This window comes from Pezoporus occidentalis, unplaced genomic scaffold (genome assembly GCF_034315485.1).
Source record: "Pezoporus occidentalis ecotype Australia unplaced genomic scaffold, CSIRO_AGI_Poc_V1 ctg4, whole genome shotgun sequence".
Taxonomy (NCBI): domain Eukaryota; kingdom Metazoa; phylum Chordata; class Aves; order Psittaciformes; family Psittacidae; genus Pezoporus; species Pezoporus occidentalis.
The window spans coordinates 8,973,995-8,999,700 of NW_026915724.1; the positions used below are offsets into that span (position 1 = coordinate 8,973,995).

At 39.3% G+C, this 25,706-nt stretch overlaps 1 protein-coding gene across 6 annotated transcripts in view; it reads right to left on the reverse strand.

The window, feature by feature from the left end:
• LYN (LYN proto-oncogene, Src family tyrosine kinase) overlaps window positions 1-25,706 on the reverse strand; it is a 45,669-nt gene that overhangs the window by 17,130 nt on the left and 2,833 nt on the right. For 2 of the 6 annotated variants that reach the window (XM_062633385.1, XM_062633386.1), the window contains exons 2-8: window positions 6,913-6,986; window positions 5,619-5,667; window positions 5,421-5,526; window positions 4,873-4,971; window positions 4,676-4,779; window positions 3,026-3,175; window positions 1,605-1,757 (exon numbers count right to left, since the gene is read on the reverse strand). In XM_062633385.1, the coding sequence (XP_062489369.1) occupies window positions 1,605-1,757; window positions 3,026-3,175; window positions 4,676-4,779; window positions 4,873-4,971; window positions 5,421-5,526; window positions 5,619-5,667; window positions 6,913-6,981 (730 nt within the window). In that variant the 5' untranslated portion in view covers window positions 6,982-6,986. Of the gene's footprint in view, window positions 1-1,604; window positions 1,758-3,025; window positions 3,176-4,675; window positions 4,780-4,872; window positions 4,972-5,420; window positions 5,527-5,618; window positions 5,668-6,849; window positions 6,987-19,080; window positions 19,181-25,706 lie in introns of those variants that run through there. The other 4 variants (XM_062633382.1, XM_062633383.1, XM_062633384.1 and 1 more) reach the window with 3 other exon arrangements.

Sequence of the window (25,706 nt, forward strand, 5' to 3'; positions counted from 1 at the left end):
TACCTCCTGCCACAAAGTTTCAGTGTCAGCTAAACCTCTCTTGCCCCCCGTTTATTAGACAGAAAAAAAACTGTCAATGGCTGACACTCATCTTAACTAGCATTTAAATTGTCACTCATGTATCTCTTAGCTAGAGGCTTTCTTAACCCTCTTCTCATGAAGGCAGATAAAAAGGCTGAATTTGGCTTATTTGGAACAATTATAATAATTGGAATAATTATATTTGGAATAATCTAGTGTGGTGTTGCTTGATTTTTTTACATGATTTATATCAAAAGATGGCACCTATGACTGAATTAGAGCTTTCTGATTGAAGCTGTAGTTGTGTGTAGAATTTCCCACTCAAACAGTACCAGTCTGTGATTCACTTTTCTAAATGAGGGCATCTCTTCAAAGCAATGACATTCCCATCAGACTACTGCACTCCTGTGGGTCATCAGAGGCCCCTTCATAGCTTTGCACCTTCTAGTAAGCTTTGGGTTTCACTTTTAAGTTAATTCTCTGCCTATAGAATCTTGCTTAATAGTAATAATAACAACAACAATAATGTAATCCACTATTATTATAACTGTAACAATTTTATTACTATTTAAATATAATACCCAAAAAATGACATTCAGGGAAGGGCTAAAAATTATTTGGCCTGAAAAAACATCCTAATGAAGACTTTGGGAGGAAGGTATAGTTTACCTCAAATAAAATGGTAACTGCTAACAAATCTGTAAGTGATGAATAGTGCAAAGAACTTGCACTATAGAACCAAAAAGAATACTCAGATACCAGAATAGGCAGCATTTCAAAGCAAGAGGATTATATAATATTTACAGAATGTGATGAGATACTGATCGTAGTCCCTTGCCACAGGAAGTCACTGAGGCTGAGAAAATACTGTTTATAAGCAAACAAAGCTAATTACGTTTATAATAATTCATTCTATCATTTCTTGCTGGGTACATATTAACATTTAAAACTTGTAAGTCTTATGACAGTTTCATAATAGGGGACTTGCATGATAATTCAAGGTAGGGGGTAATCAATCTTTAATCTTCTCACTACATATGTTACCTACTTTCTGAGCAGCGAATTGGCACACAATAATCTTGGATTAAGTGTCCCCATTTTTCACCCAGTATGGCAATCGCAAGCATTATGTTGCATTGTCTTCTTTACCAAAAGGCAATGAAAACTCGATACATAGTTCACTAAAAGACATGATTTGTTTTTATTTCATGTTCTTTACCACTTTCTGATTTGAACCAAGTTCTGAGAGGCCCATCAATTTTGAGAATCAGGAGTCACATCTTACTATAACCTTCTACTTCCCCCACAAAACACAACAAAACCCCCCATTGTCTTTGGCCTTCTAAATTATAGTCTTTACTATTTTTTTCCCTTAAAAATCCATTACACGATCTGTTCCATGTCTCTGTCAGGTATGCTCCCCCTCATGAACCCTCTCTCCTCACAGAAGGTGTATTTTGGACGTATTTTTGCTGTTTTACAAGTGTATCAGACCAGGTTCATATCCACTGTTTTTCTGAATGTCTCTGAAATGACACTTATTTCAGCAGATTTAAATACTTATTTCAAACGAATAAACTTACCCATCCAGACTTCTCCAAACTGACCAGCTCCAAGTTTCTTCACTAATTTAATTGACTCCCGTGGAATTTCCCATGCATCTTTATCCCATGGCTTTTGAGGCTTGGGACTAATACAAGCTTTTTCCAACTTTCTGCATAAGCCATCTGATTGTTCTGGTTTTCAAAGTAAAAATAAAATACAAAATCTATTACACTTGTGTGCCTCACAACTTGAAGCAACCATTACTTCATTGCGGGGGTGCAGTAACCAGCTGAAAATAATGTTCAAATTAATCAGGTGCTTAGATGAAAATAGAACATTTCTGGTGCTTTCACATAACTTTAAGAGCCTCTGAACTGAAATCTAGTATTCAGAGACAAATTTAATAAAGAAGCGTCACATGAATCTGGTTACAAACAAATTATTAATTTGTACCAAATAGATACAATACAAGATCTGATTACTGACAGTATGTTAAGGAAGACACACACTGGAGTCAGGCTTGGGACCTGTACTCTGAATTTGTCATTAAATTTTCTTGCAGCACGGTTTCAGACACATGTGCATGCAAGCGGAAGTAGGTCACCATTATTTTTTTCTCCAGACACTAACTAGCTATAACTTTAATACCAATTTTGAATAATTCTCAAGCTGTGCCAAAGAATCACCACATCTGTCTAACAACTTAGAGAAATCTCATGGCCAGGCCCTCAGCATGGATTTAAAACATCACTATGTGATTTTCTGTCCTATTTTTTTCTGTCCAATTTTTTGTCTTGTCTGCCTTCCCAGTTACAGGACTAAAAACCACCATGTTTCAGATCTATCAACCAGGAGGTTATGTAGAATGAAAAGTCACTTTTGTAGCTAAGACATAGGTAGAAATTTGTCTCTCCTCTTTCCTCTCTCCCTTTTTTTAATAATAAATGCACACATTTCATGTGGTGCAATTTTTGTTCTTTAAAGTTAATGGAATTTTACTTCCTTCAAAATGCTATTTTAAATAAATAAATGAATAATAAATGTCTAGGAAAATAAAAACAATTCCACACTCAACACCAGCTAAAAGATGACATTCACAAATGTGTATGTATTTCTGCTAATTGTGAGTACAAATTTACTCTCAAATGCAGAATTAATTTATTTACAATGCAGGCAATTCTTACTATAGCTTCATATCATCATAACTTTGATGAGGGGTTTTATAAAGCTGTTCTTGATTTCACAAGAGCATGCCACAGGGTAAGCAGCATTAGGTCTGATTATGGTAACAACATTACTTGGGTTCCAGTTTTAGTTTACCTTTGATAACATGCATGCCAAGTTTATTTAGAAAGAAAAAGATGAAACGGTTTGAAATAAAACAAGAAAACATTTCTTTTCCCTCACAGGAAACAATGACTGTATTCTATTAAGTAATTCACTAGCTGATTTAACTTACTTTGATAATGTTTGATCATATCATTGATGCTGGGAAAAGTTATTCTTGGAGAGATGTAAAATCCCCCATTGTCTAGACTCCTAATTTTGTAGTGCTTAATAACATCGCCGTGCTGTGGATCATAGTCTCTTATGGAGAGAGAATAGCTACCTGTGGATAAAGAAAGGATGATCATTAACAGATAGCAAAAGTCTACAGTGTCCATGCGTATACAGTCAAGCCTAACAAAACCACCTTTTTCCCTGGATTGTTTTTTTACTCCTTTATTTCCTCAAAAAGCATTTTGCAAGCAACAGGAGGAAGTTACCCAATAGCGTGTCCTGAACTGGTCACCAAAATGCTTACTGTCACACTTTCTTTTTCAATCTTATCCAACAAGCTCAGGAGTTCCATTATCCAGGCAGCTTCACGTCCAATGCCGGCTTCTGCGGGAAGTCCCCCCAGCTCAAGAAGAACTGGCTGGCAAAGCAAGGCTGGGGCTGTCACATGCCTCAGGCAGAGGCTGAAATTCAGGGAGATCAGCGTTTTGGAATAGGAACACACTGGATGTCATGGACCAACTAGCAAAAGGACAGTTTGGAGATGGTTTGAGGTACACAGGAGGGAGAGTGGATCACTTAGTCCCAGACAGCCTAACCCCAGCTGGAATTTAAGATGGGGCAGCAGAGCATCTACCCTTAACACAGAGCTCTTCGTTTCTTCTACTCATACAATTCTTGTCCACTTTCAAAGGATAAGAAACCACCTCACTACCTTCTCTCTCACCACACACAGATACAGTGACAGAAGGGGTTAGAAAGAAACATTCTGGGGGTACTTTTCCTTCCTCTCAGCAGCCTATGCTGAATTTGGGAGTCTTCCTTTGGGAAATTAATTCAGGAATCTGAATGAAATCTGAGCACAGAAACAATGATATGGGCTCATCACAGAGAGCTACCTAACCAAGGATCTGCAGTGTTAGTGCCAGAAAAGCTACACCATGGAGAGGACAGACACATGACCCACTGAAGGGATTCATGCATCTTCCTCTGGAGGATGCAGTGTTAGGGTAACCAGATGGAGAATCTAATCTGGCAGCTGTCAGAGTCCAAGCACTGGGGCAGAACCTCCTGTTCTCTTCTCAAAGTCCCAGGTGAAGAGTCTGGAGGCTTCACTAAGCTTTCCAGTACAAAGAGATCTGTCTTCAGCACAAACCTTTACCAAAGTGCTTCCTGAAAAATACCAAACTGCAGTGCAGTAAACCCTCGCTACACACTAACGACATTGTAAAACTTGTAGCAATGGATATAGATCCAACAATGGAAGACTATGAAATGCAGCATCTACTGTTTACAGCGAAGTATCCTTCAACAAAGGAATCACAACTGTTAGGAAGAGAAAAGGTCTTCCACTTCATTCATTCCTGCTTCTTGTCAGTGTAACCACACAGAGGGTTTTTTTTCCCTACCTCAGCTTTGGGTGTTAACCTGTAACTCTCTTCCTGGTGATTTTCTCATCCTTCCCACTCCTATAGAACTGCAGACAATTCACACAATAGGACAGACGGGGCCTACTCCACACCCAGTGCCACCTGATACCTTCTTTTGTGAAGACAGACAGTATATTTTTAACTCTACTACAAACTCCAAAGTAACTCACCCCAAAGCCTACCTTTTAATGTTTCACTTTCTCTGATAAGGAAAGCTCCAGGACTGTTTCCAGGAGCCAGGAGTTGTCTTTCAGCATCTTTTCTGGTTACGTCTTTGAAGAACCACCTGAGAAGTATTTCAGAGAGTTAGAGACATTTCTCCTGGCCACCCACAAAGAATACACCACCAGGAGGAAGATGTTTGCCTGGGAGAACTTACTCTTCTGTTTCCAGGGTGTTTACTTTTGCTACATAGTTGCTGGGAATGAAGCCTTCCTTCCTTGTTGAGAGAGATTTTGCTCTCCACCATTCTCCCAGCCTGAAAAATGGAAACCAGGGTAGTTTTGTCAGGAAAGAAAAATGATAAAGTGTTATTTGGGTTATACTGTCTGAGAGCTTTGACCTCACTGGAGGGAGAAGAAGTATCTTTCCTCTGAACTTAAGCCCCCTGAGCAGCCATTGGCTTCTTTAGATCAATGTTCGGTTGCTGTTACCAAGGGCAGCTGCCAAGTCATAGAAAGCTTTGGGTTGGACCTAAAAGATCATCTGGTTCCAACCCCCTGCCATGGGCAGGGAGAACTTCTACCACACCAGGTTGCTCAAAGCCCCATCCAGCCTGGAACAGCTCCATATGCGTTTGTATTTTCACATACAAGGGAGTTCCGTTACCATTCATACACTTGTGATGAGTAGGATAACAAAACATTATATAGTGTGTTAGATGACTCCAAAGAAAAACTACAATACAATCAGTACTGTCATACTTACTCCTCAATAACTTTCAATTTTTCTCCTTTTTTGAAGGACAAGTCATCTTCATGAAGGCCATCATAGGGATACAAAGCTATCACAATAACTCCACGCTCCTCTGTATCTACAAAGGCAGAAAGCCAAAGGCACATTCAGATTATTTCACAGCCTGACATGGGCATAGCACACAGCAGAAAGATCCCTATGAAAACTTACCTTCACTGACAAATCTCTGTCCTGGTAAGAGCTGTGCTTCTGTATTTGCCTACAATAAAATATATCTTTAATTAAGCAGCTTTAGATCTTTGTGACAATCTTACATTACAATTACATATTACTCAGTTGCTTTGGTATCATCTTCTATGTCTTAAATGAAAATGCTCCAATCTTTTCCCACCATTCTTCAAGAGCAAATTACAACATAAAAATATAGTAAACCCCACTAGATGTTGACTTGAGCAGCTCATCCCTCGGGAAGGTGTGACACAGACTGTTGGGAGGACGTGAACAGCTGTATGACTTCTGCTGAAGAGGCTTTAGACAGGGCACTTTAATGGGCCAGTTACACACACGTAGCTGCCACGCTAAAGAGCTACAAGCACAGTTATGTTGCTAACACTGTGCAAGAATAAAGATTGATTAAAAAAGAAACAATGGTAGTTTGTGATGTGTGTACCCTGACTGGAGAGCACACTGAATCATCTGTGTCAGCGGGTGAGATGGGTGAGAAAGGTGTCATTCACACCTGCAGACAGCACAGACCCTGAGTAAGCACAGTCAGGAAATATGGTTTCCTCAGCACAGTATAGAGGCTGGGAGAAAAGGGTACCAGGCAATCTGCAAAACAGCTAACCCACTTGGTACCCAACAGGATTCCCCTTCCTGGCACCCTTCCTTTCTAGTGCCAGGCAGCACACACCAAACTGCATTGCCTTGTTTCTCCTGCAGCACAATGCTGCTCCCTTCACAACTGCATCCTCTGCTCTCCTCCCATCCTTGCCTACACACCTAGTATAAGGGCAAGTAGTGGCCTTTGGCCACCCATGATTACTTCATCCTTTTTAAACAGAATAGTCAACACTAGGATCCCATAGCTATTAAAACCCCAACAACACTGCTTCTAAAACCAGTTCTAACTACTTCACATTTTCCAATGTCACCTAGCATTCTTCTACAGTCATACCTATGTCTACATTAAGTGTTGCCAAGGATTACTGTTTTCATGCAGAAAATTATGACAAAGTAATTAAGTAACAAATCACAAATTTTTACTTTTATTTCTTTAAGTATTTATTCATTGAGGGTGAACTGCACAACACTAAAAGCCCAAGTGTGGACTAATGATCAGATGAATTTTTTCATGCATGTGCTTTGGATTGAAATTTAAGTAATGCCACTCATGCTTTGATCTTGCTACTGGAATTCTCCCCTGAGACTATCTACTTACTGGCCTTTGCTGTTTATTGGACGTTGGATCCCTCACATAAATAGTTCGTTCAGTTTTACGTACTGGTTGATTCTTCAAATCTAGCCCATCTCCATCCTGATTCTCTTTCCTTTTTGATTTTATACATCCCATATTTCCTGTTGGAATAAAAAAGGTATTAAACAAAAACATTACACCATAAACCAAGCTGTTTCCCATGCAATCATCTGGGCTACACAGCAAAAACCTGCTTCCTTTTCACACACAATAGTTCAAGGGGAGAACAACTGCAGTTTAGGAACATGTGCAGAAAGCTCTTTTCTGCTGCAAAGGGAAGAAATGACTTCTTGTTTCAATCCACAGATGAAGTGAATATTTCAAAATAGTTATTTACCATTTCAACCATTTCAGATTTATCATTTTCCCACCCCAATCGCTGGCCCTGCTGAAACACCTCTCTGATACTTCTGTGAGCTTCAGAATAGATGTAAGAAATATATAATTACTGTAGTGATAACTTATTTCTGTATTTCTTCTTTTAGAGAAAAGGTTGCTTTGCAAGACGTAGAAAAAAATCGCAGTCCAAATGATGGGAACTGCAGCTGGCATTGGCAATGCCTGTATCTTCCCACCTCACTTTGCTTATGCCGGTCTATCAGGGAGCCCCATTTGGTTCAAATCCCTGTCTCACACGAGGCTGATGACTTGTGCAGCTCTTTGGCAGATATACCGCTTCTGTAACCTACAGTGACAAATGTCCTTGTTCAAACAGGCCTGTTACAGCAGTCTAAAATAGCCGATGTGTGTATCAGTGATGGCAAATCCCCACACAACTATTTCTTCTTCAGTATAATTTAGAAGGATAATCCTTCTTTCCGGATGTGCATCCATGCTAAATCAGATGAGATACAGCTGTTAACATTTACATGGCTGAAACCTGATTATGGCTAATCCCATAATCTAATTATATAGTACTTCAGCAAGCATATATACATTATATTCCTTCATCTGAGGAAAGCAATTATACTTACTCCTGAAAAAGTCCACTATGAATGCTGTTCAAACCTCTCCTTCCCTTCTCCCTCCCTGCTTTCAGGTCAGCGCTCTAATGCTAGGTTCAGTCACATTTTCCCTTGCAGGCACAAACTCTCACTCCCCACCGCCTTAATTAATCTTTAAATCCAGTTCTTTGAAGAACAATATAAAACCTAAAATAAGAGCTCAGTGCATATACAGCTCAAGGAAACAAGCCCTGACTAAAATGCAGCTGGAGAAGCTAAAACAGATTGTAACACCCTATACTACATCTCACTTTTATCATCATCTCAAGGAGAGGTAAGGTTATCATTGTAAACAGTTAAAGTAGTAGAGGTTTCCATGTGCAGACACAACTGTATCAGTGGGACAGTGCCTTACGCACCCTACCCCTGCAGACAGGAAAATTAGTCAGATTGCCCTGGGTTCATATTAAGACTTCCAGTTTTGTAACAATACTGTTAATAATCAGAATCCTAACTGACTATAACAATAAACCAAGGCCACAAGCACTCCCATGTGGCAGGGCTCAACTTCCCACATCACCTTCATTTAATCTCCCATCCTGCCCTTGAGGAAGCACCACATGATGATGGATGCACTGTCCTGTTGTCACATTGGATGTTGTCTTCTAAACAGGAGAGAAGGGTTCCTCCTCTCCTGCTGTTCCTGCAAATTATCTGTCACCTATTGCCAACAAATCTTGTGTGTCCATAAGATTTCAGCAGTGATGTAGTGAACTGTGATACTGGTTTAAAAGCAGCATGAGAACTCATCGCTCCCCTTCTTGCCTTCTCTTGAAATAAAAATAAAAGGAAACATACAGAAAATCAATAGGCACTGACCAGGCACCACCATCCCACAGACGCAGAAAATAAAGTTTCCTCTTTTTGTATGCTAGCATTTCATACTCATTTGAAGGCACGGGGGGGGGGGCACTTTCAGCATCTTTCACAAACATCTTTTAGTTTGTGAAAACACCCAGTGGGAGGCTTTTCCAAATTCTCAGCTCTTCATGGGTTACATGTAGAGCTGTAACTGTACATTGCCGTTCTGAAACACTGAAAAGGACTTTCTTATTTTAATAATTTGATTGATTTGTAATTGTGGATATATAGGTGACACTTCTGTAGTTAATGTTTCATAGGAAATTTCTGTACACCCACAGGCAGGCTGGTGTTTGCACACTCACCCTAGATATCAGGAAGCCCAGAGTTTAATTACCTGCTGTATCTGCAAAATGGGGTATTTAGCCACCTAAGTGCTAACCTTTTTGCTCTTGAATAGTTCTGCTTCTACAGAACAAACAGCTAAAGCAGAAGGCATAGGTTATTTGATCTAAGTTGTCAGGCAAAACCCCCTTCTCCTATTGCTGTAAGAAAGCTGAAGATATCTTTAGGGACTGCAGCTTGCCAGTGCCAGTGTAAACTCAGAGAAAAGCATTTTTACTCAGATTTTTTTTTACAGTTTAAAGCACATGAACAGCTGTAACTTAAGCCTGCTGTGAGGCCATGCTGGTAGCTCAAGGTTAGCATTTGCTCATGACAGTAGCAACAACAGATCGGTAATACCTATGGGCAGGTGCTCTGTAATTCCCACAGAAGTCTACTTGACATTGTGTGAAATCACATGAACACCATATGTGAGATAACACATGTGATGGCACCAAACAAAGAGAAGATCCTGAGCCTCATCATGAAACACTGTTTTATGTTTTTTTCTGCACAGAGATGAAAGCCGATGGTCCTTATGGGAAATAGCTAGGTCTACATTAGCAAACAGCCCCAACAGTTGGAGCAAAAGCCCATACCTGCTTGAAGAGGGGTTATTGTCCCCTTCACTCCAGCATAGCCCCAAGTAAGAGCAGGACCGTAGCAAGGGTTTACCTGAAGGTAAGCCCCACATTGCACCTTCCTAAAACAGTCCTGTTCTTGCACTCCAACTCTGCTTCACAACACAAACTACAGCCTAGCAAGTGAGGGAAGTGTGGGGGCAACTCCTTCAGGGAGCTTAGGGATCCCAATCTAAATAAAATGCTAATGTAGACACATCCTGAGACTTTTAGATTCTTTATAAAACAAGCCTGTCAAATCTTGCAAAAAAAAATATAGAAAACATGTAATAACATGAAACAAAGGTTTAGCACTTAATATATATCAATTAATAACTATCAATATAGTTAAGTACATTATATATAATTTAATATTTAATTTTCTGACCTTATGTTATTTCTATATAGGCAGACAATGGAGACAAAGCATAACAAAGTTGAAGAATAGTTTTTGAGCAGTAGAAACTGGATCAATGATCCACGATCTTTTGGTAGTGTGAAATGAAAGACTTGTGAGCTCTTCAAAGGCCACAGGACCTTACATTTCTGTACACGCTACCCCTCTGTAAAGCTGTGTGCACTGTGTTCTGGACTGCACATTTAAAACTCCATCAGATCAATGTCCAAAGCAAACATAACTGTCTTGGTTTCAAGAGATTTCTTCTCAGAGACTGCTCAGTCCATCTGCAATGCCAGATACAGTCGTTTCCAGTATAGTATTACACATTTTTACTGAAATCTGATCCTGGTTTTTCCCAGGGTTTCGAGACTGGTATTCAAGTAAAAATTCATAGGGCCAGTATAAACAGCAGGCACTGATGGGAGAGTTTCAACCAACACATTGTAATGGATTTCAGAACACAAAATGCTCTATCACTATCAAAGTTAACTTTGCACACATTTGACCCTAGCAACCTATCCATAGGAATAAAGAAGCCATGAAGTACAAAATGTGTATGCTGTGCACATCTTTCTTAGTTTATACAGTAGTTGTAAGGAAAATCTGAAGGGGGAAGTTCATTCATGCATAAATAAAATACTTAACTTGGTGTAAAATGTTTATTTGCATAGCTCTCTGTTGCTGTATCACAAAGAGAACCATGGAAGCATTTTGTGCAGATATAAAGAGAACATGGTAAGCAAAGAGAAATTCAGAGAACAGAGCATAGTTACAAATGAAACTATGTTATTGTTCTTCAGAGATAAAAATAATCTAGACATCAGAGGGAATGCTGTCAGTTCCTAATCTGATGTTTCCTATTCCAACAGTTTTGCAATACAGGAGACTATTTTTCATTCATGGTCCTGCCCACACCTCTAGACGTGAAAGAAAAACATTCAATTAAAAGAAATCATATAACATAGCTGTTAATTTTCATAAATGGATATCCTAAAAGCAAAAACTTCTCTTTTAACAAAAAGCATACTGTATTCCATGGCTAAAAGGTAAAGATAGCTACTTGGGTTAACATCTGCACCATGGTGACAAAAATCTAAGATCAGGCACCCTTTGCAAGCCACAGGATTATCCATAAGAGCCATCACACTGAGCCTCTGCAGCAGGTTGTTCCAGTCACCAGTTTTGATCCTACATAGGCATTTGTCTGGATTTTTCCCTCTGAATCCCCTATTCCCTTTTGCTACAGCAGCACTTAGGTTCTAATTCCAAAATGGACTGGGGGAGTGGGGGTCAGAAACTACTGCAACACTTTTCAAGGGTTAAAAGCTGCTGTGTATCCCCAAACTACTATTGCTTTATTTTTTTTTGCCACATTACCAGCAGAGTGATGTGTCTAAAGCCACAATACTTCCTACTGTAAGCAGTCAAGGTTTGTGTGACCATCACCTGTCCATCCACCATCAGCAGCATTTGAGGTTTCATTTCCTCCCAGTGCTTATGCTTTTGCATCATTTACAAAGCCAATCTCATTTTTCATATTGTTCATAGTCACAAGTATTCTCCTCTTTTCAATTCTGTTACATACAATATTTATGGTGCACACTAGAAAACATTTCCTAAAAGTCCACCTGATATGTCTGGGCTTTTCTTGATCAAAGTCATGTCTTTGTGAAAATGATTCTCAAATCCACACAGATTTTTCAATGGCTTAGAGTGGCTTCATTTTAATCTTTGCATAAATGCAAACTTAAAAAAAAGTAACTAAAATAGATGATACTGTGGCTTTTCCAACAATAAAGTAACCTTTAAAAGATTTAGAACTACAACATTAAGTAGACAAACAACTCTATTTTATCAAATAAATGTCGACTGTTCAAAAGGTCAGTAATTGTACATAAACACAAATTCTGTCAGTGACTTAGGCTTTCAACAAATACATATATATGTATTTTAACAGGTACATAAATGAAATAAACTTGTATTCAATTACAGGGTTTATAAGCAGTAAACTCTTCATTTAAGCCACAAAATTTCTATGTGTGTATATATATATAAAAGATGCTCCTTAGCAGTATGAATAAAAGATGCATTAAGAAGTACAAAGAAAAAAAAAATTTAAAATAAAGGCCCAAATTATTCTGAATCTTAAACACTGGTCTTTATTAAGCTTCTGCATTAAAGCAGCTTAGACAGTAGAGGCATAAATTCTATTTTTGACACCTTTTTGAAACGTTGAAAATCTTTTTCCCTCCTCTGTTTTAGCCGTTTCATTCTGGCCTTTAATGCCAACTGGTTTGCGCTACTTCACAAGTTATAAAGTCAGAAGTAACAGCGATGCCTTCATCAGATCTGCTGAATGAATGAGAATGTGAGACTTCCCTACATTATCCCCAAGGTCAAAGCAGAAGTGTGTTAAAAAACAAACTCGCATTGATCAACTTTGACCTAAAACTGCTTGGGAGGAAGAATCATAAGCCCACTCTGCCCAAATACACAAAGTGCCCCATCCAACTTTCTACATCACTTCAATCAACTGCTCAACTTTCCCATTCTACGGAAAAAAAAAAGAAAAATCTTAAATTTAAGGCACTAATTTATCTTAACTTTTACTTCTGACTTCCACTTTATGTTGATCTGTTTCCACATCATCTGTGGTACCTGAGTGTTGCAGTGATGTTTCATATCTTTATTACTGCGACTTAGAGGAGAACCATCTTTGAGAGGCCTGGGAAATCTGGGTTTACTTCTGATCCATCATCACATGGGGCAGAATGGCAAAGCAACCTCCAAGGGACACAGAGGAGGAGTTTAATTTGAGGAAGTAGAGTTCAGCAAAGCCTCATCAGTACTGCTTTATACATATTTGTAGTAGTGAAGATGCGCTACTAGCCCAGAGTCAGAATAAGTATAACAAAAATGAATTATCTGTGGTTGAGAGTAATATGAACGAATTGAACTGGAGAGCAACTGAGGAGAAGTGGATTCCTACTCCTTGCCTGTCTCAAAAATGATCAGGTTTGGGTTTGTTCAGCCTTGTTCTGAAATACGTATGTATATATATATTTAATAATACATGCAATACATTATATATAATATTTTATATACATGTACACACACATTTAAATTTTGCTGTCAGTCTTGACTGCCTGGCATCTTTCACCAACTAGACCCTTGCAAACACAGAAATCCTGGGTCAGCTTTCATCTTCAGCTTGTTTCACTTCCTACATCTTGTTTTTGCATTGGGAGACCAACTAGGGGAACTTAAGCAGGAACTTAAGTTCCTCCCTTGCCTTTCTGCTGAAAGAGTTATCTATGTCTCAGTCACTGCTAGCCTCATGTATCTTAATCTCTTTTAAAATTTATGTTATTTCTGTAGGTCTGAATAACAGCATCTCTATGCCCCCCAAATTGAATTTATCCCTTTTATGTGCATATATATATATATATATATATATACACAGAGAGCGGCACAAATCACCATGTGCTACCTGCAATGCATACAAAAAGGAGCATAGATAGCCTAAATCGACTCAGTGTTTAACTATGACAGACTTGCCCAGTGCAGACTCCTGCTGTACCTGTGATGTGAGAAGCAGTAGTACAGTTGACAGCATTTTTTAAAAGACAAGAAAATTTGGACAATTCTTTAACTGCTTCATTCTTTTTTGGTTAAAAGGTGAGATCAAGCAAAAGTAATATTTTGGCATACATATCTGCATAAACAGGCAAAGAAGAGAAACAAGCAAATCCCCAGTGTAACAATCAAACTCAAATACTGCTGTAACGGAAAAGTATGCAACAAACATTTTACTGTGAGACTTCATAGATCATGGAATCATAGGATGGTTTGGATTGGAAAGGGCTTCAAAGATCATCCAGTTCCAACCCCCTGCCATTAGCAGGGTCATCTTCCACTAGACCAGGTTGCTCAAAGCCCCATCCAGCCTGGCCTTGAACACTGTCAGGGCTGTCTCAAACTTATTTAAATCAAAACCTCATATTGTGCAAGCGTGCACTTCTATCACAGCAAGATATCAGATCTACCTAGTTTATCACCCCTGATTAGAGCACAGGACTAAAAACTGCTTTCTGGGAAAGGAAGACCCGTTCTAAGGAGCATGATCGCATCATACAAGCTGAGGATGAAGTTTGCCATGCTCCTTTCCTAGACAGCTTAATGGGTGCTTGAGGGGATAGAACAAAATACTGTTGCTGAAGAGTTTCAGAACTTCACTTGGCTTAGAAGCTGTCTCGTAATTCTGAGTCTTAAGCACTTTCAGGGGCCAATAATGGCATTTAGCCCTTCATCCTCACAGGCAATTAGGAAGAAGTCACATCTCTCTCAGCCTGTTTTCTAGCCTTTAAAGCCCAAGACGTTTCAGGCTTTCCATTTTCACTGGTTATCCTAGGAGCCCTTCACATCTGTTTCAGCTTGAACTCATCCCTCTTAAGAACAGAAGGATGGAGTTGGTCAGGTGTTCCAAGATGACTTTGAGCAATGCCTTACAGCAAATAATATTCTTCCACCTACAGAAATATGTTGCCCAATAAATTACAGAAATTCATTTCTCATTTTCACACTTCCATCACACTAGCCTTTTATAATCATCTTGCAATCTGCCAAGACATTAAAGTTTCTCTCATTTTCATAACAGCAAACTGTTGTCACAGATTTATCTCCAGCAGCATGACATTACACCCCAGCATTAAATTTCTCCCCATTATTTAGCCAGACCATCCTTTCTGCATGACATTCTCAGCCACCTGTGTTTCTAATCCCTCCTAACATCACAAAGGGACTCCTATTTTTTAATTGCAAATGAAACTACTACAGAAAAAAGTCTCAATGTAACACTATGTAACATTAGGCAACAGACAGAGCTCTTGCCAAGAGTCTGGGGAAGCGCAGCAGACAGTCACCACTACCCTGTTCAGCTTCTTTCACAACTCCTTCCTTAGCAATTGTGACCAAGACAAATTCTACTTTGTCCATGCTATCTCAGCTTGTTTTGCATGTTTTCCTTTATCAGTTACAGAAAGTATCACCCTATCACCTTCATGCTCTCCAACACTGGCATTCCTGCAACGGTTATAAATCCTTCACATTTCTACTTCCTCTGCAACATTCAGTTTTAAGCCCTGCACCAGTGTTTCTGCTCCTCTTCTTCAGAGTCCAGATTCCCAATGTCAGCATACCAATATCTCCATCCAACTAAACCAATCTGGATTGGCAGATACCTTTCTAGATCTCATTACCAAGCTGACCACTGCCCTCATAGACATTCTCAACACCCATTCTTCCATTCTTTGGTGCCCAGTTTTCCATTGGCCTGCATATTGAAATCAAAGGTAGGACTCTGAAACATTCATAACCCAAGTCCAATTCCTAATGTAAACTTCTTTTTAAATAAAAATGTAGGTTAGAACAGGGAAAAAGTGTGCTGTCATCTGACTACAGTGGAAGTGGACCATGGAATACACCATACAGCAAAAACCTCCCAAGACCTGGCATAAGAAAAGGAGGCTTCTGCTCAGTAAAAAAACACCTGGAGTTGCTATATTGATGCTTTATTGATGTGTTTCTGGGAAAGGCAAACCCATTCTGAACAGCACAATTGCATCATACAAGGAAAAAAATTTTTTCCTATACCACTCCCATTGTTTTTCTGCTTACTAGACCCAGCATTTTAGCTGTGCAATAACCAACATCGATTAACACATTGATATACTAAATGGAAAATAAGTGACTGAAGTTACCACATCTCAGACTTCCAAGTATGAAGTGGTCCAACAGAGCTATACAGAAATCAGGTGAAGTTTGAGGCTTATGTACTTCCCTCTGCAACTTTTAAAATAGGAATGCTTTGGTAAAACTAACTGTATCAGTTCAGGTAAACAGTTTTCTATATTCAAATTATTCTAATCCACAGCCAAACCTTTGCCTGCTTTGCCTTGTAGTCTGCAGGGGGAGGATAAGTTTATTCAGTGCTCAGCTAAGTGATCCACAAACATTGTTGGAACTCATATATGATAACATAACATGTATAATACATATCATCATAGTTGATAACTTGAAAGGTACCTCTAAGAGGGGTGGGAGGCCTTGACCAAGAAAGAAGCATCTTTTATTTTTCTGTAAATCCACCACAACTGTAAAAGCTTGGTTTCAAGCAGGAATTTTTGGCAGTGGTGAAAAAAAATAAATTAAAAAAAAAATAAAAAGGAAACACTGAAAATGACAAATGTCATTGTGGTAGTACAATAATGTTATAATGCTTGCAAAGGGATGAAAATAAAATCCTGAAACAAAACATTACACTGAAATGAAGCAGAATATAATTTACACAAACTACTAATCCTTGTTTATTCAATTGAAGAAAAATACCAAAACACAAGAAAGTTAATCCACACAAGATTGTAATTTTGTTAACACTGCATAATAGACTTTATATATTAGGACAGTGTTCCAGATTCACGTAGTCAGTATTTTTGGCACTAATTTTAAACCATGTCTTACATTAAGCTAACATCTGTTTTCTGACCTTGTAACACTCACTTCATTTTATTACAATCATTTGCCTCAACTGCATCCTCCAGAATTTTGAATCAATATCAACAACTAATTAATTCACTTTGCCAGCCCTCAGGCAACCACATCTTCCATTTCCTCAACTTTTTTTCCAGTGCATTATATCTTTTGAAGACAGGGGAAAAGGTCAAAGAACATCTTAATTTGACATAACAGAATAAATACCTCTCTTAAATTTTTCAAAAGGATTATATGAAATGGAAAAGAAACTGTACCAACATGTTAACTAACTTAAAAGGAAGGTTCCCAAAATACTTCACAGACTTAAAAGCGTCATGCAAACTGTAAGTAAAAACATAATTGTCTTCACTGGTAAAAAACCTCAGTAATGTCAAACAGCAGCTGCATATAACCAAATCCCCATTTCCAGAGGAAATTTGGCCAAACCACTACACTGAAGAGGATCAACGTTTTTCCTAAGTATTAGGAAGTGTCTCACTCCAGCTAGTAAATCCCAAGGACTATATCTAAATTCCAAGCTGAGGGTATCTATGACTCACACACAATTTTTTCAGCTTTAAATTGATGGCCAATAATGGCAGTGTGCTGAGTTTCAGTAGCCTAGTACTGCCCTGAGCTTTATAGATGTCCGTGTCTACCAGTAGTATAAGGAACCTTCTCCCCTCCCTTTTTAATTAGTAGAGCAATCACTGTGGCATAGGGAAATCAAAAACAATCCATAAAAATGACAAGGTGCTGGAGTGAGGTCCAGGAGTAGCCGATATGACATCATCCTCACAATAAGCGATGCGATGGAAGGGCAGGACAAGCTTCTCACAGTTTCTTTGGAGAGCATAGATGTGGGACCCAACCTTCTTCACTCCCAACAGTACTTACCTAGCTCCTCATTCGCTCCTTCTCCTTCATACACACACACACTTTGTCTTCCAAAACAAGATGTAAATCAGAAGCACGCAACAAGGATTTCTCTATATCAGTCCTAACAGCCTAGTTCATACACATGGTGGTATTACACAGGTGTTGATTTCAACCTACCCATCAATGTACTTGAAACCAAAGGCACAGTCACTCAAATTACACTAAGTAAAAAGTGGCCCTGCATGAGCTAATGTGCAGTACCCAATGACTGCATTTACCATGTGACACATGAAAGAGAAATGAGAGCTAGCTTCTCCCTGCATCACTGAGCCTCAGAAGACAACATGGCATGAAATGAGTGGGTTACTAACGTTCACTGGGTTTGGGGAAAAATAATGTGTCTCTTTAATATCATCACCAGACTATACCCCAACTAGGTCGTCAACTGAAATTTATTACTCTTTCCACCTCCTCCAGAAAGGCAATAAGAATGTCTACTGGCAGGGTAGCAGCTGATACTTGAAACCTTCATCTCATTCAAGTAATGCAGCCTAATGCTCAACCTCCACATGCCAAGATGAATACATTAACAGGACATCTGTTAGGAAGAATCATTAATAGCTACTATGGCTAAGGGTAGATGGTTATTTATTAACATCTTCAACTAGTTAAAGATGTTGCTGGCAATAAAGAGTCTTTTGCAGATGTGATCTCTTGCTTTGAGATGTGTCTGTAATTAAAACCCATTCAAAAAACCATGAAAGTATCGTAACATGCCTATGAAAATATAGAGGACAGAAAACTCAAAGCCAACAAGCCCTGATGAAGGTTTTCAGGGTGACCTCATAGAAAGTATAATGCTACTCCTTTAGGTTTCTGCTTTCAGTGTGTTTAAAGGGGAAAAGAGGGCACAGATCATTAGTACATATTAGCTTTTGTTTCCTGAGATTCAGCTAACCGTATGCCTATGGAATACATAATTACTATAAACCTTACATGCTGCATTTACCATCCAGTTCCAATGGTCAGAGGGCTTCTTCCTCTTCAGTCACCTCACATTTAAACACTGACACATACTCATGACCAAGCTTGCAACTTATAGTTGCAAGTTGCATAGTATTCTTGCTATAATAGCATCATGGTATGCCTTGGGCACCTGTCTCAAACACTGAGTTTCACAAAAGAAAACTAGATTTTTTTCCATCCCCTTCAAATACCAGCATTTAATTCACTTGCAGAAAAAGTTACTTCTTCAGCAGACTATTTTATGTTTCATTACCTGTACACAGGCCACTGTACTGGGGTATGCAATATGGATTTGAGAATGAATTTAAGCTCAGATGAAAATTTGGGGTTACATCAATCATGCTGAGTGGGCTAACACTTTTACTCAGAGCCTAGTTCCTCCTGGAAGTTTGCAAACCTTGGACAAGCTTACTTAAGCTGCAAGAGTTCTCAAAAAAAAAAAAAATAATCAGAGAGTGCTGAACCTATTGCCAGTAAATTACACCAGCAGAAATGAAGCCCTGTGATAATGAATCTTTACAGGGATACTAGAAGAACACTAAGCACTAACCATGTAAGTATTTCTGTGAGGAACCACCTTGTTCTCACTGATGTAAGCAGCAAAACCTCCCTTAACCTCAAGGGTGTAAGATTGTACTCCAGGTTCTGCAGCTTCTGCAGCTTTCAGCTTCCAGTTGATTTCCCACCCAGCTTAATAAATTGTTCAAAGAAACTGCTGCAATTTGGGGTACACGTGGGGGCACCAAAAGGTACTGTCTGAAGCAAGTCTGCTGCAAATCTGATAGATAGAACTAAAACATCTATATCACAGGCAATTTTTGGAGGTTTTTAGATTAAATCCTTAAAATCAGGGCGGGGTTTATTAGATATGGGTACACTCTGTATAAAGTTACCTAACATATCCTGAAGGACTGCGAACTGCTACTGGTTCAGGTGTGGAAGCCTGACATGTAAAAACAGAAATACCCTTTAACTATATAGCCTTGTGCAACTACATGCTCAAGCTGTGGTGACAGTAAGAGTGTAAAAGGAAATTCGTCACTGAATGAACACGGAGTAAGAATTAACACCCAAGTTTCTAAGTATGCTTTTCACATTTGTTTCACACATGAATAAGAAGTTTCTCTGCAGTTAACCAAAATTAAAAATATTTTACGTTCTATTTTTAGAGAGGAGTCAGAGTGGGAACCTGGAAACCCTCTTTTGAGAGAGGGTTATGAATAGCTGGTGTGATGGTTCACTTGATTGTTCCTACTTGAAATGCTCTAAGGGAGAACTAGAAACCTTGCATTTTAAACGTGTGTCTTTGCAAATGTCTTTTTCAAGGGCAAGGGTGAAGACAGAGTTCCCCAAATCACCAGAACAGCAGCTATGCAAGGATATTAACTTGATTGAAGTTCTTCTATATTTGAGAGAAGTCATTCTACAGTAAAAAGAAGTTCTGAGTAGAGGACTGACTTGTTGCATTTGCTCAATATGTTAACTTATTTCATTTTCAAAAACTGATTTATACTTTGACCACTGCTACTATTTTGACTTTGCCTTAACATCTCTTGTTTTCTGTTTCTAAAAACAACCAACATTACTGTATTCACAATGTATCATAACTGGATTGCACAGTATTTAGTACTTGCTGTTTTTCTAGTCCTACTTAATGGTCAAAAGCCTTACAGCTGACAGTAGATGAAGACTAGCAGTTACAACCATAGCCAGTTTCACTGAACAAGGCTCTGATCTTGTAAGTGACTGCACACAACTTTCGGGAGCTCTATAGGCTTCAAGAGACTCATATCAGGACTTTCTACATATGATACAGGACACAGACCTTAAAGAGTAGGGCACCATGCTTGATAATTTTGGCACATTTAGACTCACAGTAAACTGGAGATTTGTGACAAGAAGTATTTTAACATTCATATTGCAAACTGCAAGAATTTCATAGCATGATTACTACAATCATACTGGCTGCTCATTAAAGTTTATACCTTTGTAACTTCAAATATCAAACCTCTAGCTCATAGGCAGACCATGTGATTGCACTGTACTTAACCAAAACATCTTAAACTGTGCTCAAGCCCCACTGTTTATATGTGACTTTGGCACTCACGGTCCATGCAGCTAACTTCTCAGGCAAGAATTAAGAATAAATCAGTGTTCACCATGGTTACCCGAGTTTGTTTCAGAACTGTAATGAGTCCACAATGAACTTACAACTGAATTCCACATTCAGCAAAATTCAGCATTGTGCAAAGAAGATGTTTAAAAATCCGTAAGACTGCTTCATTGTTGGCCATGCAATCAAGTTCTCAAGACCATATGAAAGCCATATGAGAAAAGATATAGGAGAGGAGGCTGAATCCCTGCTAAGTCAGAAATTGGGTTGATGATGAGAAATGAATGAAGAGGGAAGGTTGCAGAAGCAGAGAGATGAAAGGAGAAAAAAACACAATTAAATAAGTATATAAAGGATGATAAGTAATGGGGTAGAGACAATTAGGGTCCCTAGGAAAGCACATTTTCTCAATCAGTATGACAAGATACAAAACATGTAACAAAATATATAGTCACATCACTGAAAGTGCATTCTCTGCTCAAAGGAGAAATTACTTTTCTGCATCATAGCATGCCAAACATATTGATATATTTGCTTTTATTGTAAGAGCAAGCAAAAGGACTTTTTACCCATCTAAAGCCAGCAAGAAAAGACTGACACTGTACATACTCAAATACATTACAGAAGAGAATACTGTCCTGACCTCAGATTCAAATAAGCTATTCAAATGCTGAATTTTGCATTTTCTGACACCTGTACCCAATGCCCTCAGCGCTGCTTAAATGCGCCATTGAGAGCAGAAACATCTCACCTGAAGCACCTTTCTCTCACCTGTTCACCAGACAAATCTCTTTTCTGCTGGTGCTGGCTCTGCTCAAGTTGGTTCTTCAAAACTTGCCCTTCCTTCTGAAAGCTAAATTTCTTAAGTTTCAGTTTCTGTAGGGACAGAGCATATGGGGCATGTCAGTGCTGAGGAGCACAGCACTGAAATCCTGGAATAAGAGCTGTTGCCTTAGCTCTGCACCTTCACAGTACCAAGCCTTGGTTTCTTCTTCACAGACCAGCATACATGCTGATAAATCCATGTCCTGCTTCACTGAGCCAGGTGTATTTACAAGGAGAGTCAACGCTGGTTCAGAAATCTTTTACATGTGCCACTACAAAGCACAGGAAGATCTCCCACATACAACAGAAATGAAACTTGACCAGAGAAGGTTGATGCAACATCGCAGAATGGCAGACAAAGGGGTAGCAGACAATCCACACTGACCATTTTCAGGATAGAAGCCAACCTGCTTCAAGTCAGGTTGAGGTCACCATTTAAAATCAGACACCAACAGTGGTTGTCTCTATAAAAGTAGAAAGCTGCCCTTCAAGGGGCCATAGGCTTCTTAAAACACTGTGAATACCATGTCAGTACTGCCAGGTTGGTACTCCATTGGACTTCACACCTCCTCAAGAGGCTGGGAGTACATATTTCTAGGCACATATTCACTGATAAGGTAGCACAAGTAGATTGCAAATTGTAGGTTATGAAAGGTGCTGAGGCTTATTTTTCTGGAAGGGGAAAAAGAACCGTTGCTGCACAGACATCGAGGTCCAGAGATGAAATAAACAGCTTATACCACTGACAGTCCTGAAGACAAAGCTGGAGAGAAAGAAACAACAGAATATGTTGGAGGAGGAAGCAGCTGTGGGGTGTATTGCTACAGCAGGATAAAGACTGAAACATGGCTTTTTCCTGAAAATTGGGAAGAAATAGCCACAAACAACCAGCACATTATTACTAATAACGACATTTGAAGCAGTATGGCTCTAAGACTCATACACTCTGGTAAGCATCGTGGGCAGAAGGATGGGAACTGTTACCAAGGAAATTTAGTGGGAGATTTTCAGAAGAGACAAGCTCTCCTGATCAGGCCTACTAGTAGTACTGCTGTGTATGGTCTGCCTAGCAGAAACCGTCTACATACCAGGAGAAATGGGCTTAGCATTCACCTCAACATTCCCCAGTGCTCCTCCACTGGTGCCAGCACAGCCGCTGACATCTCTCTCACAGCCAGTGCAGACACAGCTGGAAATCAGTGACAGAACAAAGACTTCACAATACAGAAAAAGGAAGACAAAGTGCCACACCAGCAATACAGCTGGAGAGTTGCTTAAAAGGCAACTTTTCCCACACCCCTCACTTGCTGCAATGCTTTCCTCTAGCCTTTGCATAGTTTAGCAGACCTTTTGCAACGGTAGGTCTGTAGTTACAAAAGTGTACTTTGAAAACCATTTACATGTTCTGCTACACCATAATGGCACATTCAAATGAACTTTGCAATATATTTTGAACAAGCTGAACCCAGGATATCCAACATAGGATTTCCTCTTTCTCCTGCCCATCCCCTTCCTGTGTGTTTACTGAAAACTTTCATTTCCTCAGTGGCACTGACACCAGCTCTGGCGATCACTTAACCCTGTGCTCCAGCTCTCATCCATTCACACTTGAATCACAGCCACCCCAAAGCACTTACTGAAGGGTTTTAGAGATCCCATCAAGATACATGGTAAAGATAAGACTGCCCAAGAGAAAACCATTTTCTGTCCACTGGATCCAATGTCTGTAAACCTCATGTTGCTGGCAAGGGATACTCAAGCAGGCAATTTCAATAAATACACTAGATGCACTATTATCCAGATCTTTTCTTACTCAGATGATACTACCAGGAAATATTTTATCTGAATAGGGTAAAACTTAGCCTCGTTCAAACCTGCTGATTTATAAATACATTTCCATTAGGTAGGAATTCACTTACGCATACTCTTTACCTTTTAATACTAATTTTGCTCCAAGTCCCTAGTACAGTCATAAATGGAAAGAACAGACCTGCTTAGCAGCCAAATGTACTTCTGTGCTAACTCCTGTAACACCATACTGTTTCAGTTCATGCCCAAGAACAAGCTTGAATAAGATTTCATTCAAAAAATGATCAAAAAGGTCCGTATACGTGTATCTGTACAAAGTAATGAAGGAAACATGAAAGGCAAAGCAATATATTACAGATGTCACATCAGAAAACCCACTTAACAGACTACATTTTTGTTGACAAACTTCCTGAAATGGCTTTCCGCTAAGCCAACAAAGGAGTAGTTAAGAATGTATCCCAGAGGGAGTCCATTCCCTCCAAACTTTATCATGTCCAGAATTCCAGTAGCCCTATAAATTAGAGAAAGCTCAGAAAACACCATTCCAGAAGTACAGCTGCATCCCATACTTCAACCCCTGTAGTAAGCTATCACATTTTCCAGTTCAAGATCACACAACTTGCTATCACAGGCACTTTCAAGAAACATCTTGGTCACAAGAACGTGCACAGTAAAGAGTAAGCATTTGAAAACTGAAGTAGCAAATTCTACAACACATCAACCACAATTTAGACAGGAAGAAGTAGCCTTGTGCTACATGCAGCAGAGACCGTAGAGGAAGAAGGACGCATTGTTCAGACTGTTTATCATTTGAGCCCTTTGAACTGAAGAAGTAAGATAGTATGCTGCGCAAACACAGGAACCAATTGTAGATACTTAAGATGCCAGGAGTTTGAAAAAGATAGACAATGCTGACCTAAGGGATGGCAAATACTGGCCTGAATGTTGCTAGTCTATCCTTTTTCCCCCAAGAGAAATGAGATCTACCAATTTTCCCCCTTCATCTTTTCCTGGTTTCCTCCTTCTCTCCCCAGAAAAGTGTTACCGTCAAAATGCCATCTCTCTTTGGGTGTTCAGCTGACAAAAATAACTGATCTATTTGCCTCTATGGGTAGTTCCTTAGGGCACATAACAAATACGAGTAACTTATAAATATCTGGGGGAAATGCTTCCAACAGAAGGTGAATTCTGCCTTTCCATTTTGTTTTGTGAACCCACATTTTCAGGAAAGATGCCGAACATGACCGTGAGTGATTCAGCCTCGGAAATTACAGCAGTTAATGACAATGTCAACAGGAAATGTATTTGAATCAGGCAAAAATAAATATGAAAGCACAGACCTTTCCATCCTTCCCTAAAGGACAATTAAGTTTAAACTAGGAACAGTCACACTAAGGACAGTTACACTGTATTTGCCTTTTATTAGTAGAAGCTGATTTCTTTGAGAAGGTACCAGTACTGTTTACAGTATGGCGGTCCCCTTCTTTTATGCTTCACTAAAGACTGTCTCTGTATGAATGTAACTCTACAATTTTATCCGCATTGTTTCCTGTGGCATGTCTGGTCAAGTCTGGAAGCCTTTCTCTCTATACCATCTCTAGCACTCCTACACTCTCATGAAAGAGGGGACACAAATAAATGGGAGAAATAGGAAGTAGGAATACAATCAGCAGGAGAAAAATCCTAATTCTCAGCAGGGCACTGGTTCTTCATCAGAATGAAGCTGTTCTTAGCAACAGAAATCCTATAGGGGTAAAATAACAATAAATATTACTTAACAGAGTCATGTGGTTTGGTGCAATTATTTACACACTCGGCTCCATAGCTTCAGAAGGAAATATCACCTACTGCACATAAAGCTCCCCAAACTCTCAGGGTCCCCATCCAATGGATTCTCCTCCCATTCCTTGCATTACTATGTGACAGGTCACATTCTTCAGGCATCACTGGTGCTGTAGAAATCCAACTCTGTACAGCCATGCTACTAAGACCAGAACGCTGGGAATCCTAGTCTACAACTAATACCCACCACATGCCTTTATTTAATCAGTTACTTCTCATCTGCTTGTTTTCTGTGTTCATTCAGTTTTCCAAAGGGCCCCCTGTAGCCCTGAGAGTAAACATGGCTCTACAATTCCCTGGACACAAGAAATAAAGTCATGCAGCATATGCATATAATGGAAGGGAGGAAAGACCTCACCACCTAGCCCTCTGTGAAAAATGAAAATTGCTTCATGGTCAATATCTTTCCATTCAAAAACCTCAAAGATGCCCATTAAGATTCGAAATATCATGCAAAGTACAGATAGGAAAACATCTCATTTTTGTGACAGAAATGGAATCACATCTCAGATTAAATACTGCAGTTCATAAACTTCTCTGAATAGCTGCAGAGGCCAAATGCTGCTCTCTGATGTGCAGCACAAGAC